At 42.8% G+C, this 17108-nt stretch overlaps 1 protein-coding gene and 1 pseudogene across 8 annotated transcripts in view; one reads left to right on the top strand and one right to left on the bottom strand.

The window, feature by feature from the left end:
* The window catches only part of ADCK1 (aarF domain containing kinase 1), a 179631-nt gene that overhangs the window by 121378 nt on the left and 41145 nt on the right, over positions 1 to 17108 (bottom strand). For 7 of the 8 annotated variants that reach the window (XM_077123210.1, XM_077123207.1, XM_077123209.1 and 4 more), the window contains one exon: positions 3362 to 3565. The exons of the other annotated variant lie outside the window; for it this stretch is intronic. In XM_077123210.1, the coding sequence (XP_076979325.1) occupies positions 3362 to 3565 (204 nt within the window). The remainder of the gene's footprint in view (positions 1 to 3361; positions 3566 to 17108) is intronic. 8 annotated transcript variants of the gene reach the window in all.
* Positions 11886 to 12223, top strand: LOC143652660 (cyclin-dependent kinase 2-associated protein 1 pseudogene; annotated as a pseudogene).

Genomic DNA, 17108 nt, shown 5'->3' with positions numbered 1-17108 from the left:
GCCCCCAATAGGCACCAATGGAATCACCCAGCTCAGGCTGGAACTCCCCAGCACAAGGCTACCTAACCAGCTCTCCCCTCTCTTCAGCCTGAAGTTGAGATGTCAGTCACCCAATATTTGAGCTCTGGGTAATCTCAGAACATACCTAGGACTAGGACCTAGAAAGAAGGCGGTGGCAGAGGATGGATGGACTCAGCATCTTTTAGCCACATTCCTGAAACCAGGGACAAAGGGGAGCTATCCAGGGTAGTTCCCAGGGCTGGTGCAGAGCCCGAGATGAGTGGGCCCCACTCAAAACATGTTCCCAGGGTGAGAGTGGCTCCCCTCCAGGAAAAGTGTCACAGGAGGGGCTGAAGGAGGAGGAAAATGCAAAGTGAGTGACTTCCCTCCGCCCTTACACCCCCACACTCACCTAACCCGCTTCCCACATAGCCCCTTTCCCCTCCCTCCACCCACAGGCTGAAAAAGTGTGTCACCGGGAACAAATGCCATCTTCCCAGGAGGGAGGAAGAAGAGGAAGGGGGGAGGGAAGACTGATCATGTGCCTATGTGGGCCCGGGTAAGAAACCCGAGGCTTCTGAGCCTCCCAGCTGTAAGAGGCCCCCTCAGAACCCTGACTATGACCCCAGCCTGCCATTCTCAGAGCACTAGAGACGTTCAAGGGCAGGAGCCACTCGGCCATGCTCAGGACCACGTGGCCAGACAGATCTGGAGAAGAGGCCCTGAAGGTGCAGGTGACAGCTCCCAACCCCCAACATCCTTGGTCCTCAGCCAGGTGGGGGGCCCACCCTGACTGCTGGCTGTGGAACTTCCCATCTCGCTCCATCTGGGTGGATGGGAGCCCCGCCTGTGCTCGCCCCCACGCCACCACCCTCCACACCTCTCCACAGACAAATCGGCCTCCAAGGGTTAATTTCCCGCTGCCTCCCCCACTTCACATCCACCCCCACTGAGCTGCCACATACCAGCAATGATGCACTTTGCACTGTTATTACAGTGATTTATTTAGTTTTAATTTGGGGGTGAGTACTGTGCTGTTGGAAGCAGGAGGCCAACAGTCTTGGTAAAAGGCAAAGCCAGGCACTGGCCAACCACATCCTCACTGCAGGGCATCCCCCACCTAACCTGGCTTCCACCTTAAATCAGGTCTACCCTTGACTCAATCTCTCTCCATCTGGAGTAAATGTTCCTTACTGGCAAGGGAATCCACAGAGGTGTCTATACTCACCTCCTGTGTGATATGGGCCTGCAAAACATTCAGTTCATGAGGTCCCCTCCGCCAGGTCAGGGCAGGAGACATGAGAGATCTTTGGTTTGAAGCTGGGCACCTGGCACCAGCTCTACAACAAGAGACTGATAGCTAGGGCCACTCCATGCGGATCAATAAAAATGGAACAACTGATCTTCATCAAACCTTCCCCCACACTCTCAGCGTCACGGTTCCTCCAATGGTTCCCTAAGCATACACAGGACACCTACTAAAGGCCAGACCCTGTTGTGAGCACTGCGGATTGGGGTAAAAGGACAGCCATGGTCTTCATTCTGCGAGAGGTAATGACTTGCAGCGGGACAACTAACCACAGCACAAGCTGCACAAGTGGCAGAAAAACCTTGTAGAACTTGAAGGAAGGACAGCTTTGTCCTAAGGAGGGTCAGAGATGATTTCACAGTGGAGGTGGGATTTGGCTAGGACACCCAGCACCTAGCATGATGCCTTCATAGATGGACAGATAGATGGGACAAATGGCCCTGAAAAACAAAGAACTGTTCGATAAGTAGAGCATGGAATAAAGACATTCCAGGCAGATGGTAGACCATGGACATAGGCACAGAGGGCTGAAGGGACACAAAGTGTCTGAGACAAGGAGTGCAATGTGACCAGAGCACAGGGAAACAACAACAGTAACAGTAGCTCTTCAGGCCCTGGACCAAGCATGTGCCATTCATTATCTCTTCTAATATTCACAACAACCCTAGGAGGCAGAAACTACAGTTAATCCCCATTTTACACCTTGAAAGGCAAGGTGACCAGAGGATAAATAATTTGCTCAAGGTCACACAGTCCAGAGGGGCAGAGGGAATTCAAGCCCCGCCATCTGGCTCTAGAACCAAGCTCAAGCCACATGCCACTCTGTCCCACTAAGTCACATTCATGAAGCTCACTGGCAGCTGGACACCAAGTTGGGATGGGCCTGGAAAGTCCTGCTGAGGATTTTATTCTAAGAGCAATTGGGAGCCATTAACGGTTGTGAACTACCCTCAGGTGAGGCTTGACTTTATGATTACTTGCTCAAGAAACTCAGGAAGGCCCAAAGCCTTCTCTCTCTAATAGCTCAAATGCAGCGGTTTGTTCAGTACACTGCAGTGTACTGTGGTTTGTTCCTTAGAGAGGGATCTCTAAACTACCCTCAAATTGTACCATAAAATATGTAAGGCTGGGCTCGACCTGCAGACATGGTTCAAATTATTCCCCGTTCCCAGAAGCACAGTGGTGAGAACAGGCAGCAAGGGTTCATGCCACTGTGCCCAGTCTCAGATGCTAAACTTTCTGCATGTCACTAGCAAACATGCCTGAGTCCAAAGGAGTGTGACCAGGACAGGGCTGGTAGTACAGAAGGGCCCTTTGCCCCTTCTCTGTAGCTCCTGGGGGGGTGAGGGGGGGGTAGGTGTAGAATGAGGATTAGAAAAATTCAGTTTTCCGGGGTATATTTAGAATGTGTAAGGAAACACTTGCTTACAACTAGAGATGAAAGACCGAACAATCTACTCTGGGCAGCAGGTGAGAGAGTAAGCTTTCTGTCACATTAACAAGCAGAGGCTAGATGACTGCCTACCAATGCATTTTGAACAAGACAATGCGTTGAACAATTTGGACAGTTTATTGGCAGCATCGTAAAGTGGTGTACTGCAATCGCTTACTTAAAGTGCCCTGGGACGGTTTACTTTACCACCCTAGGCCTCCATCCCTCATCCACAAAATGGGGTTAATAGCAGCACCTACGTCATATGCTCGCCATGAAGAGTAAAGGAGATAATGCATGGAGCACAAAACAGTCCTCCAATATGAAGTAAAAACTCAACAACTGCAAGCCATTAGATTGAACCATATGAATCACATTAGGTTGCAAGTCAAAAAGAGTCTAATACCAACAACTTCATATGGTCCAACTCATATATTTTACTGAGGGCCATTGAGGCTCCATCTAACCTCCTGGATTTCAGCATGAAAGCTGCTGTGATATTTGGCTCAACATCAATGGTGGCACCCCAGCACCCCTGCAGCCAGGCAGCAGGAAGTCTACCGGGGCGTTTCCAGAACGAGACCGTGCAGGGACCCATCCCTCTTGGCAGAGGCAGGTACCTCTTTGCCCAGGTCCTCGCGGATGACCTGGCGGATCTCCTGCATGCTACTCTGTGGGGCCTGGCTGTGGAGCACCTTCAGTGTGCTGGTGTACTCCTCCGGCAGCAGGTAGTCCAGAGCCCCCAGGTGCTGGCCCACCTTGATGAAGGTGCCCCGGTTGGCACAGCAGAGCTCACAGAGACGCCTGGCAGAGCGAAGGTGCACCTGTGGGGGACAAGGGGACCAGGGAGGTGTGAGTGCAGACTCTGCTCTGGACATGCTGCCTTTCCCTGCCCCCTCTGCTCTAAACCCTTACTTATTCCCCAGTGTTCAGGGCAGGAACACGAACACACACACACACACACACACACACACTCACCTTCTCACTCACTGTCCTCCTTCAGTATCCTGGTACCTTGAGCAACCAAGTGCAAGCTCATACTGAGGCTGGCCCCATGCTTTCAATCTCCACCTCTCCATCAAAACTTACCTGGTCTGGGCCCCACCCCCTCCAGGCTTTTAACCAAGTCTAATCCACTAAATGATTCACTGAAGGGTACACTGAACTAATGTGTTTGCCACCCACCCTTCAGATGTACAATAAAACTTTCTGTTTGTTTGAAGCTCTGTGATTTATAAAATATGGCCACATATTTTATTTCATTTGATCCTCACAGCAGCCCTGGGGAGCAGGCAAGATGAAAACTCAGTTGTTGCGCTTAAAAAGAAATGTCAAAGGAAGGTAAAGGAGACACTCCAAACTCAGGGCTCTCCAAACTCACCCCAGTATAGCAAACTTTAACAGGGGTCTCCTAGGAATCACAGGAACTGTTTTACCAGCAGCCATCTGACACATGGGGCAGGCAGCTGGGCAGGCTGTCCAAGACAGAGCAACCTTAACATATACCCTGATATCCGTCTGTCCTTCCAGAGCTGAGAGGTCATTCCCATCAGCACCCAGGCTATGCATCCCCACTTACCACCCCTGCCCAGGAGAATGTCTTCAGACTCAGGTCCTGCCTTCCAGGAGCTACAGCCTCTGAGGCACGACGAAGCAGTGGCACACACAGGAGAAAAAAGATCCCAGCGCCCTTGGGGCCCCGATACCCCTTTCTACCATCGAAGTCAACGCGGAGAAATTGGACTTCTATGATGGACTTACTGTCTGGTAAGTGCTATGGAGGATGCTGACATAATTAGGCACATCCTTGGGGCCATAAAAGAATGCAAAGAGTTACATAACAGCAACAAAGATGGAAGAAATGTTCAACAATCCTACATAATTAGTTGCCAAGTGAACCACATGGGAAACAGTTACCTTAGAAATAAAGAAGAGAACAAGGCAGCCCTGAACATCCTCAACCCAGCAGCCAAGGAAACCATCTGCCTGGCTCCTGCAACAGCAGAGCGGACACTCCAGAATCCAGGGACAGAAGGCTGTCCTCAGGCCCTCAGATGCCCACCCACATCTGCATCTGCTGGGAATCTCTGCCATTACCTCCCACACTAACCCATTCTTGGAGAACCCTATGGACATGTGAGCCAAGCCCCTGAGCAGAATCCTCAAGGCTAGAGGTGGATACCAGGTCCAAACTGGGCCAATAAAAGTCTCTTTTCCCTGGCAAGAGGGTGCAGAGGGAAGGAGATTAATTATAAGAATTAAGTGTAAGAGAGAAAGGGAAGGGAAGGGACAGGAAGGGAGGGGAGAGGATGGGAAATGACAGCTAGGGAGAGGAGAGATGAAGAGGGTAGAAAGGAGGGAGAAAAAGCAAGAGAGGAGAGAGAGAGAGTACACCACTAGATGAGTCAAGGAGAGGAGGGGAGATTTTCTTTCCTGACAATCTGAAATCAGGAACCAAGCTAGTCAGTGTCAGATAGTGGAAAGCCACGTGGCATTGGGTACAGTCAGCACCACAGCTGGCTGAAGTCACATTCCAACCACAGTTCCAAGGAAGTAAGAAAGAGGGCACAGCAGAGACTGGTCAAACATGGAGGTGGGCATCTCCCTTCACCATACAAAAGTTCAGACTATTATGGACACAGCTTTTTCAGCTCAAGCAACTGCCCCCAACTCCAACCCAGCAGAGGAGAAAATGTGTCATCACCAGCAGAATAAGAGAAAGCCAAACAGGCATCCACATGTCCATTAGTCCTGAAACTCCAGTGCAACCAGGGCCTGGATTCAGCTGGACGATTCCCAGTATCAGAGGGGTGAGGGATGCACACTCAAACCCACCGCAAAGCTACTCTGGGGTCCAGCTGGGGGGTTGTCACATTGAATCCAAAAAGAGGCAGAGAGTTGGAAGAAGGGATGAGGGTAAGTCCCAGTTTTAACTCCCCTCCCAGTAAGGACATCAACCACCAGGTATTGACCAAGTACCTGGTATGTGCCCAGCACCTTAGTACGATGGGGGATATAGAAGAAACAGTGCTTGCCCGCCACCATCTGGAGAGACACGACAGAGACACCAGACAGCAGAGAACAGCAGAATAACAGATACATGAAAGGGCAGGTGATGTGTGCCAAGACACCTGCAATTAAAAGAAGGACTTGATTTGCAGGGAAAGTGGAATGGCCAGTTATGAATTTATGGCTTCTCAGCTGCAAGCCCACCCTTCTTAGCTCTGCTTTGTGACATGGAGTCATTTCTCCTTTGACAAACGGCTGGAGATTAGGCTTTGTCAATAGTGGGCGCTGAGGTATACTCCAAGGCTCCAGCAGGAGGAAGGGGTTTCCCTCACTGATTCCAGTAAGCTGTTTTCAGCACAGCAGCCAGCGGATGAACCTGTGAGAAGCTCATTTGGGCCCATTTCAGTGACCCGCCAACAGTCCCCACTTCCTGGTGGGCTCGTCTTATAGACCATTTCTGGCTCATACCCTCTGTTTTGGTTTGTCAAAGATGCCAGGAATGCAATATACCAGAAATGGATTAGCTTTCATAAAGGGGATTTATTAAATTACAAGCTATAGTTCTGAGGCCATGAACATGTCCAACTAAGGCATCAACAAGAGGATACTTTCACTCAAGAAAGGCCAATTATGTCTAGGGTTTCTCTGTCACGTGGGAAGGCACACAGCAACATCTGCTCTACTCTCCCGGCTTCTGGTTTTAAATGGCTCTCTCAGCTTCTGGCATCTCCTGGGGCATTTCATTCTGCATCTCCAAACATCTATGCCTAGGTTTCATCTCTCTGCTCTCTCTGTTGGCTCTGAGCTCTCTCTCTCACTCCGTGAACTCTTTCAAGGACTCCAGTAAACTAATTAACTTCTACTTTGTATGAGTGGGGGGTCATATCTCCATGGAAATAATTTATCCAAGATGTCCCACCCTCAGTTGGGTGGGTCATATCACCATAGAAACAACCTAATCAAAAGGTTCCATCCATCAATGGGTCTACACCCATTAGACTGGATTAAAGCATGGCTTTTCTGGGGTACACCAGCACATCCTACAATGAGTTTCATGATGACCCAGCAGTCCACACCTACAAATTAGTGCTGGCCCATATCTGCCAGTGAATCTCTTTGCCAACTGAAGGATTTTCCTTACAGACCAGCATAACCAGCACCTTCCATTAAGTTTCTCCACCACCTATCCGGCTACTCCTACACACCAGAGGGTCCAGCTGGCACCCTCCCACAGATATCTCTGCCGCCTGGCAGGCTGCTCCCATGGGCCATGTTGCCAGGCCATGCTGGCAGCTGCATGGCCCTGGGGCAGGTCTGAAGCTCAGCCTTGCAGGCAGACATGGGGCCCACTGCAGAGTTCTTGGTCCCTTCCTTGTTCAATCTCCTTCAGCCCTAAGAGGAATAGCTGCTTGATACATTTGCTACTTCTGTACCCTTAGAATCTTCTTTTACCCCTTTCAGGACACAATTACCTTAATAATTCTTTACATTAAATTTTCCCTGTTCAAATTACTGGTTTGAATGAACCCTGGCTAAGACACACAGCTAGCCTGTGAAGTGGAATGTGAACAGATTAAGATTAAAAAAAAAAAAGAGGGTATTTTAAGGCAAAAGAACATGAGCAAAGGTGTGTGTGTGTGTGTGTGTGTGTGTGTGTGTGTGTGTGTGTGTTTTGGTGAGAAGGATACTAACTCCCCAGACAGACCTATTCCACCATTTTCTTTAGATTGGACTCACTCTGCACTTGTCTCTGGCACTGGCAGCCCTCAGAAAGCATCAGCCTCACCCTTCAGGCCTTTGCACCAAGGAGGAGAGCTGGGCACTGCTCCCCCGACCTGTAACTTAACTCAGTCCCAGGGCAGGGGTATCTTGGTATAATGTGATGGTCACTTTGCGAAACAATGCGCAATGCAGGGAGCCTTTTCTGGTCACACAAGCTCAGGAAGGCCAGTCTATATCCAACTCACGAGTTACTTGGCACATCAGCTCTCAGGGGCAGAGACTGTGTGTGTCCCCGGTACACTCTGCATACCTCAAGGCAAGCCATGTATGCACCACAAATGTAGAATGATGACAACTCACAAAAAAATGTGACAACTCACAGATGATGAAACTGAGTCAGCATCTACTGCAAATGGCACCCACATTTCAACTAAAGAAGCCCCAAAGTCACCTTCAATCAGCTTCTAAATAAACTCACACATACACATGCACAGACATACACACTCACATACTCACGTGGAGGTGAGGATATTACCACTCATCAAAAAAATACGATGTTCTTTCAAGGCTGGAAGACACAAATTCTCATTAATAGAGCAAACTGATTCCTGAGTCCCTTTCCATCTCCAGCTCCTACATTTGGGATCGTTCAGGTTTTCAAGAATCTACCGACAGTGCAAATGCCTCTCCACGTTCATCTACTTAATTTGGAGCTAAGCTTGCTAGCAGCAAGGACTATATACAGGAATCTCAGGATTCTCTCTTACCCATCATCCTTCCCTCAGCCATAAGAGTATGCTCAATGAGGGGCCAAGCTTCCAGATTCATCTGACCTCTACATTCCTTTGAATCTAGCCCTTCATGCCACACATATCATTGAGCACCTATGCAGGCATACACATCATGAAGGACATGAAGATAAATAACACACAGTACCAGGCCTCAGAGAGTTTGTAACAGTGCTGTCCAACAGAACTTTCTACCATGATGGAAATGTTCTGGATAGTAGCATAACTTTCGGAATCAGAAAGACCTAGGTTCAAATCCTGCTTTGCTACTTACTGGTCATATAACATTGGGCAAGTTAACTAACTTTAAAACCTCAATTCCTCATCAGTAAAAGAAGGAAATTAATTATACCTGCCATTATGAAAATTAAATGAAGTAATGTTTGAAAAAGAGCTTAGCACAGGACCCAGCATATAGTAATTGCTCAATAAATGGAGATCCAGAAGGGGAAAGAAAAAAAAAATCACCCCAGAAAAATGAAATTAAAAAAAATCCAGGTCCAACCACTCCCTATATTTTGCCGTACCCAAAACAAGTCTGGACCACAATCTGATCAATAAAAACAATAGCTAATTTTATGCCCTGTCATAGAAACTGCAATGTAATTGCACATGGGAAATGGAAACAGAGGAATTTTGGGGAAGGATGGCAAGAAGGGAGCTCCAGGACTCACACTTCTCCAAAACAGCAAGTAGATAGACCAGGAATTGTCTGGAATGACTGCTTTGGGGCTCCAGAGGCCAGGGGAGTGCTGTGTAGCATCCAGGGAAGTGTGTGAGGAAGAGGCTGTAAACTGTGGTAAGGAACTGAGAGTAGTTCTTTCCACAGTGGCTGCCAGAACTCATCCCCCATTCTCAAAGTGGGCCACCTCAGGGTCTGGTCCCTGGCTGGCTACTGTGGATAGAGAGGGATATGGAATCTCTCTTCCCCAAGAATGAGGGGGGAGGAAGAACACAGCTGAGCACTGATCATGGCATTTGATCAGCAAATTTGGATCACTAGGTTCCAACTCTGAGCTGCTATTTCAGCCACTGTTTCAACCTGTCCCTGATGAGAGAGAGGTGGTGGAAGTTTATAGACATGGTTCGTCCTTAGGGCTGTGAGGAACAATTTCCTGAAGAGTGCCACCTGCTGACCAGGCCAGGATAGCACAGCTTAGGGGAGTCATCAAAAAGGCTTTTGGTGTCTTTTCTGACCCTCTCCCCAGGGCTCTGTCGAGCTGATCTGAGCCCCCTTTGTGGATTCCTGACCCTGTTATGGCTGGGAAATACTCACTTGGGAAAGTGCTCTTCAGAGTGACCCTCCTCCAGAATTTGCCCTCTAGACAAAGGCAGCTAAAGGTAATGAAAGGAGAGTTTAAAAATTAAATAAATAAAAATAAACTATAGAGGCAAAACAAAAATAAACAGAACAGATCAAGATTTTTGGAGAGGGAACAGAGGAAAGGAAACTTTCTCCTGGGGTGAAACAATTGCACGAATAGTACAATCTTAAAATTGTATCACAAGTTCTAGGCAAGAATCAGATGAAGAAGAGTTGTGGGAAAATCTAATCAGTTACACACAGCCATTCTAGACATCTAGAATAAGTTGACCAAAGTATCAAAGAAGAGCCTTAACACAAAGCTCATCAACAATAAAACCTCAGGCAACAGAGAAACTGACCTTGAGAGTAAACTATTAAGACAGTCAGATACACAGTAGCAGCAAAAAATTACAAGCCATACCAAGAAACAGGAAGACATGGCCCAGTCAAAGGAACAACTTAAAACTTTGAAGGATACATAGAATTTGAAACAACTAATCAATGATGTTCAAACAAACTAAATCAATTCAAGAAGAGGAAGTAAAATATAGTTAAATAGATAAAGTATATTAAGAAGACAATATATGAATTTGAAAGTATAAAAAGAAACATAACAGAAATTATGGGAATGAAAGGCACAATAGAAGAGATTAAAAATACACTGGAGGCATACAACAGCAGATTTGAACAGGTAGCAGATAAAATCAGTGAACCAGAAGACAGGACAATCAAAACCTTACAGATAGAAGAACAAACAGAGAAAAGAATGGGGGAAAAAATTGAGCAGGATCTCACAAAGCATGCACACATACATGGCATGGGTGTCCCAGAAGGAGAAGATAAGGGAAAAGGGGCATAAAGAATATTCAAGGAAATAATAGCCAAAAATTATCCAATTCTTATGAAAGACATAAATGTCCATATCCAAGAAGCGCTCATACTCCAAACAAAATAAATCCTAATAGAACTACTCTAAAACACATATTAATCAGAATATCAAATGTGAAAGATAAAGAGAAAATTCCAAAAGCAGCAAGAGAAAACTGATTTGTCCACATACAAGGTAACCGCAGTAGGACTAAATACTGATTTCTCATCAGAAACTATGGAAGAGAGAAGGCAATGGTATGATATATTTAAGGTGCTGAAAGAGAAAAACTGCCAGCCAAGAATTCTTAATCTGGCAAAACTGTTCCCAAAAAAATGAGGAACAGCTTAAAACATTCACACATAAACAGAAACTGAGATAACTCATCAACAAGAGAACTCTCCTACAAGAAATATTTAAGAAAGTTCTGCAAGCTGAAAAGAAAAGATAGGAGAGAGAGGCATGGAGGAAAATGTAGAAGTGATCTTCAGTAAGGGTAAGGAAAAGGGTAAAAAGAGAGAAAAAATAAAATACAACATATAAAAATCAAAGGATAAAATGGTTGAAGTATTGCCTTTACACAAATAATATTGAATGCTAATGGACTAAACTCTTCAATCAAAAGACACAGATTGGCAGAATGGATTTTTTTTTAAGTATGGCTCATCTATATTCTGTCTACAAGAGACTCACCTTAGACCCAGGAACACAGATGCAAAAGGCTGGAAAAAGATATTCAACACAAACAGTACCCAAAAAAAGAGCTGAGGTAGCTACACTATATTGGACAAAATAGATCTTAAGTCAAAAGCTATTAAAAGAAGGACAATATATAAGAAAGAGCAATCCACCAAGAAGAAATAACAAACATAAATATTTATGCACCTAACCAGGGTGCCCCAAAGTACATTAAGAAGAAATAGATGTCTCTTAACAATATCTGGGGACTTCATTATACCACTCTCAGCAATGGGTAGAACATCTAGACACGGTATCAATAAAGAAACAGATAATTTGAATAACATGATAAATAAACTAGATTTACCAGACATATTCAGAACACTGCACCCCAAGACATCAGGATATATATTCTTGGGTGCTCATGGACCACATATTGGGTCACAAAGCAAGTTTCAATGAATAGAAATTAATTGAATTTACATAAAGTACTTTCTCTGACCACAATGGAATTAAACTGAGAACAATTAACAGGTAGAAAACTGGAAAATTTACAAATATATGAAGGTTAAACAATACATTCTCAAACAATCAGTGGCTCAAACAAGAAACTGCAAGAGAAATCAGTAAATATCTCGAGACAAATGAAAATGAAAAAACAACATATCAAAACATATGGGACGGTGTAGCCCAGCAGGTGCACAGACAGATGCATGTGGATGCCAGGTCTCCTTGCCACCTCACTGCCACCACATGCCCTACCACCCACAGGGATGGCTTACAAACCAAACCTGAACATGCACATCCCACCACCTCCCTCAACACAGCTAAAAGCGTCCAATCTCCTTTCACCAGCATGGCAACGTCCTCCCAGTACCACCAGCTGCTGAGTAACAATGGGCCCTCATCCTTTGGCTAAACCCAGGGAACTGAGAACAGCTAGGTACCCCCTAAAGAAAATACGCTGTGCTATCAGCTACAATAAAAGAGTTGGGAAAAGGCATTATGTGCCATGGAGATGCTAAAATGAAGTATCATTCATGTTAGAGGACTGGTTTGGGAATGCTTAGCTGAAACAAAACAGAATGCCAGATCCTTGCTGCCTCAATAGCTTTGAAGGCTTTCCATCTTCTAACAAGATGAGAAGTTACAATTCATCTTCCCTGTTCAGATGAAACTCTTTTTGAAAATGCTGTTTGTTTTTATTACTCCCTGTTTCCCTACAATGGTTCACTAGGCTCTGAACTTAGACTTTAATTTTGAGACGAGATTTTGCAATTTATTAGGATTTGAGTTTTAAATAGTTAGGAAGTACCCAGGTTTCTTTTTTCCCCTTAGGCATTCATTTTAAAATAATAATGATACTAATACATGGAAAATTTACCTACCATCAAACTACTGTAGTGTGACTTCAAGATACCAGTATCTCACTTTCCACTTCTTTTTTGAATAAACTTATGTTACCTAATTGTTCTTTTTTCTTTTTCATAAATTAATATAACTTGAAGGGTTCTGTTTTTAGTAAATACTGACAGCACACTTTATTTAGCAACCAGTCCAAAATTTGACAATACAGTGTAGATTCTGCTTAATACAATGTCTTTTTTGCTTAAACATTTGCATGACTATTTGTGCTGTGAAGTCAATTAAAAAGTACACAAGTTATAAACACAGAATAAAGAGCAACCTATCATACCTAACAAAGACCCCTGAAAATTTTCATACAGACTCTGTGCGAATGAAAAAGGAACTAGAAAAAGTACAGCATACTAATCCCAAAGCAAGTGAAAGGAAAGAAATAAAACAAAGATTAGAGCAGAAATAAATTAAATCAAGAAAAAAAATGATAGAATTAACAAAATCAAAAGTTGGTTCATTGAAAAGATCAATAAAATCAACAAACTGTTGGCTAGAATGACAAAGAAAAACAAGAGAGGATGCAAATAAATAAAATCAGAACAGGGGGAGGGTATTACTACTGACCTTACAGAAATAAAAGAGATAATAAGAGGATGACTGTTTGCCAGCAAATTAGACAACTCAGATGAAACAGGCAAAGTCCTAGAAACACATGAACAACCTACACTGACTCTAGAAGAAATAGAAGACCTCAAAAGACCAATTATAAGTAAAGTGATTGAATCAGTCATCAAAAACCTCCCAACAAAGAAAATCTCAGTGCAGTTGGTTTCACAGTGAATTGTAACAATAATTCAAAGAATTTATACCAATCGTGCTCAAACTCTTCAAAAAAAAGTTAAGAGGAAACACTCCCTAACTCATTCTATGACACCAAATCACCCTAGCACTAAAGCCAGATAAAGATACTACAAGAAAAGAAAACTACAGACCAATCTCTTTAATGACTACAGATGCAAAAATCCTCAAAAAAAGATACTTGCAAATTGAAACCAACAGCAGATTAAACGAACTATATACCATGACCAAGTGAGTTTTATTCCAAGTATGCAAGGGTGGTTCAACACAAGAAAACCAATTAATGTTATACACAACGTTAACAAATCGAAAGGGGAAAAAATCACAATCATCTCTATTAACACAGAAAAGGTATTCAACAAAATCCAGCATCCTTTCTTGATTAAAAAAAAAAAATTCAAAAGGTAGGGATAGAAACAAACTACCTCAGCATGATAAGAGAAATATATGCAAAACCCACAGCAAAATCATGTTCAATGATGAAAGACTGAAAGCTTTCCCTCTAAGATCTGGAACAAGACAAAGAGGCCCACTGTCATCACTGTTGCTCAACATTGTGCTAAAAGTTCTAGCCAGAGCAGTTAGGCAAGAAAAAGAAATAAAAGGCATCCAAATTGGAAAGGAAGAAGTAGAACTTTCACTATTTGCAAATGACATATTCCTATAAATAGAAAGTATAAAAAACTCAACAACAAAGCTACTAAAGAGCTAGCAAACAAATTCAGTAAAGTGGCAGAGTACAAGTCAACACTTAAAAATCAGTGGTGTTTCTATACACCACTAATGAACAATCTGACAAGGAAAACAAGAAAAATTCCACTTACAATAACAACTAAAAGAATCAAATATCTAGGAATGAATTTAACCAAGGATGTAAAGAACCAGTATACAGAAAACTACAAAATATTGCTAAAAGAAATCACAGAAGATACAAAAAAAAAAATGGAATGACATTCATGTTCATAGATTAGAAGACTAAATATCGTTAAGCTGTCAATTCTACCTAAATTGATTTACAGATTCAACCCAATCCCAATCAAAATTTCAGCAACCTACTTCACAGAAATGGAAAAAACAATTATGAAATTTATTTGGAAGGGCATGAGGACCCAAATAGCCAAAAATTTATTGAAAAAGATGAAGTTGGAGGGCTCATGCTTCCTGTCTTTAAAGCATATTGCAAAGCTACCGTGGTCAAAACAGCATGGTTCTGGCATAAAGATAGATATATTGACCATTGGGCTTGAACTGAGAGTTCAAAATAGACCTTCACATGTATGGTCAATTGATATTTGACAAGGATGCCAAGTCCACTCAACTGGGACAGAATAATCCCTTCAACAAGTTGTGATGGGAGAGTTGGATATCCATATCCAAAGGAATGAAAGAAGACTTTTATCTCACACCTTATACAAAAATTAACTCAAAATGGATCAAAGACCTAAATATAAGAACCAGGATGATAAAACTCTTAGAAAAAAAAATGTAGGGAAGCACCTTCAAGATCTTGTGGTATGCACCGTTACTTAAACTTTATACATACTGCACAAGCAATGAAAGAAAAATTACATAAATGAGACCTCCTCAAAATTAAATGTTTTGTGTTTCAAAGAATTTTGTCAAAAATGTAAAAAGCAGCCTAGTTAGTGGGAGACAATATTTGAAAAGTACATTTCAGATAAGGGTTAATATCCAGAATAAAGAAACACTATAACTCAGCAATAAAGAGACAAACAACCCACTTAAAAAATTGGCAAAAAATATGAACAGACATTTTTCCAAAGAGGAAATACAAATGGCTAAAAAGCACATGAACAAATGCTCAACAATATTAGCTATTAGGGAAATGCAAATGCAAATCAAAACCACAATGAGATATCATTTCACACCTACTAGAATGGCCAATATCAAACAAACAAAATTACAAGTGTTGGAGAGGATGTGGAGAAATAGAAACACTCATTCACTGATGGTGCGAATGTAAAATGTTACAGCTGCTGTGGAAGACAGTGCAGAATTTCCTCAGGAAACTAAGTCTCGAACTCCCCCATGATCCAACAATCCCATTACTAGGTATATACTCATAAGAAAGAAAACAGACATGCAAACAAACATTTGCACACCAATGTACATAGCAGCATAATTCACAATTGCCAAAAGATGGAAACAACCCAAGTGTCTATCAACAGATGAATGGATAAACAAATGTGGTATATACATATGGTGGAAGATTATTCAGCTGCAAAAAGAAATAAAGTCCTGATGCATGAAACAACAGGGATGAATCTGAAGACATTACATTACATGAAATAAACCAGACACAAAAGAACAAATACTGTATGACTTCACTGATGTGAGTTAAATACAATAAACAAACTCACAGAGTTACAATCTAGAATATAAGTTACCAGGGGATAGAATGGGGGTAGAGAATGGAGAGCTGATACATAATTTGTGAAGAATTTTTATTTAGGTTGATTTTAGATGTTTGTAAATGGATAGTGGTGATGGTAGCTCATTACTATGAGTGCAGTGAACAGTACTGAATTATGTGAGTGAACGTGATTGAAAGGGGAAGTTTCCGGTTATGTATGCTATTAGAAGGAAAGTCAGAAGATAAAAACATGGGTCTGTAAAACACAGTGAGCCCTGTTGTAGAAGATTACTGTGGTTAATAATAGAAATATTAGAATGTTCTTTCATGAATTAAAACAAATAGATGACACTAAAAAAGAAAAGAAAGAGCTACAGAATGTTACTCTAACACGCATCGACTCTAGGGTCTCTTCCCCAAAAGATCTCCCTACTTCCACTACTACCTTAACACCAACCACATGCTTTGCCTGTTAAACCCAAACCGTGTCTATGTCAGCAGCTGCATTCACTGGCTGGCTGGGTGTGTTACTTTAGCACATCTTCATTGCAGAGCCCCAAACTTTCTCTTCCCTCCCTGTTAAAACATTACTGCAGCAAAGTCCCCTGCTCTAAATTTGTTTTCACTCCAAGCTCAGTAACTTGCCTTATGATGATCTAGTTACTGATAACCTTGCAGCAATGAATTTTAATCTGCCTCATATTAATTAAAAGTATTGTTATTATAAGCCAGCATGGCTTGGGTTTTGGAGCAGGAGGAGTGGTGAATAGCTAAGCTAATAGGATCAACTCAGTGCTGATTAGTTATTGATTTGGCTAGATGAAAACAAAAACCCAAGGAGGACAATTCTTGACCCATGTTTAAATCCCCAAGAGCAAGGTGCCCCAGTCCCCCAGACTTGGCCAAGAAGCACCAAAGTCAGACTGAATCAATGGGGCTCCCCATCAGAACTGGGCAATATTTCCAAAAGGGTCATGGGGTGTGTGACAGAGAGAGGAAAAGATAGTCAGATACATATCCCACATACACACACACAGACAGAAAAAGGAAACAGTAAAAGATAAAGGCAACAGACAGAAGCAGAGAAAGCCTTACAGACCTTTGATTCTTGTAGTCAAAAACTCAAATCTCAAAGGAAACACACTGAAATGTTAACAGTGGCATCTCTGTCTTGTAGGACTGCAAGAATATTTTTTATTCTTTATAAGATCAGTATTTTCCAAATTTCTTATAACTAATATATGTTATGTCAATCATAAAGAAGACTTTATTTTTAAATTATCCTTTCTTCAAACCTTCTGGAAATGGAAAATTCCAATTGATTTTTTTTTTCAGCTTTAAATGTACAAGACTCTGCCATCAAGACTTGACCAGATTTTGTATAGAGAGAGGAATCCAGTTTCTC

Source organism: Tamandua tetradactyla, chromosome 12 (genome assembly GCF_023851605.1).
Source record: "Tamandua tetradactyla isolate mTamTet1 chromosome 12, mTamTet1.pri, whole genome shotgun sequence".
Classification (NCBI taxonomy): Eukaryota; Metazoa; Chordata; class Mammalia; order Pilosa; family Myrmecophagidae; genus Tamandua; species Tamandua tetradactyla.
Note: the sequence above shows the minus strand (reverse complement) of the source record. Positions and strands in the feature narration are given on the sequence as shown.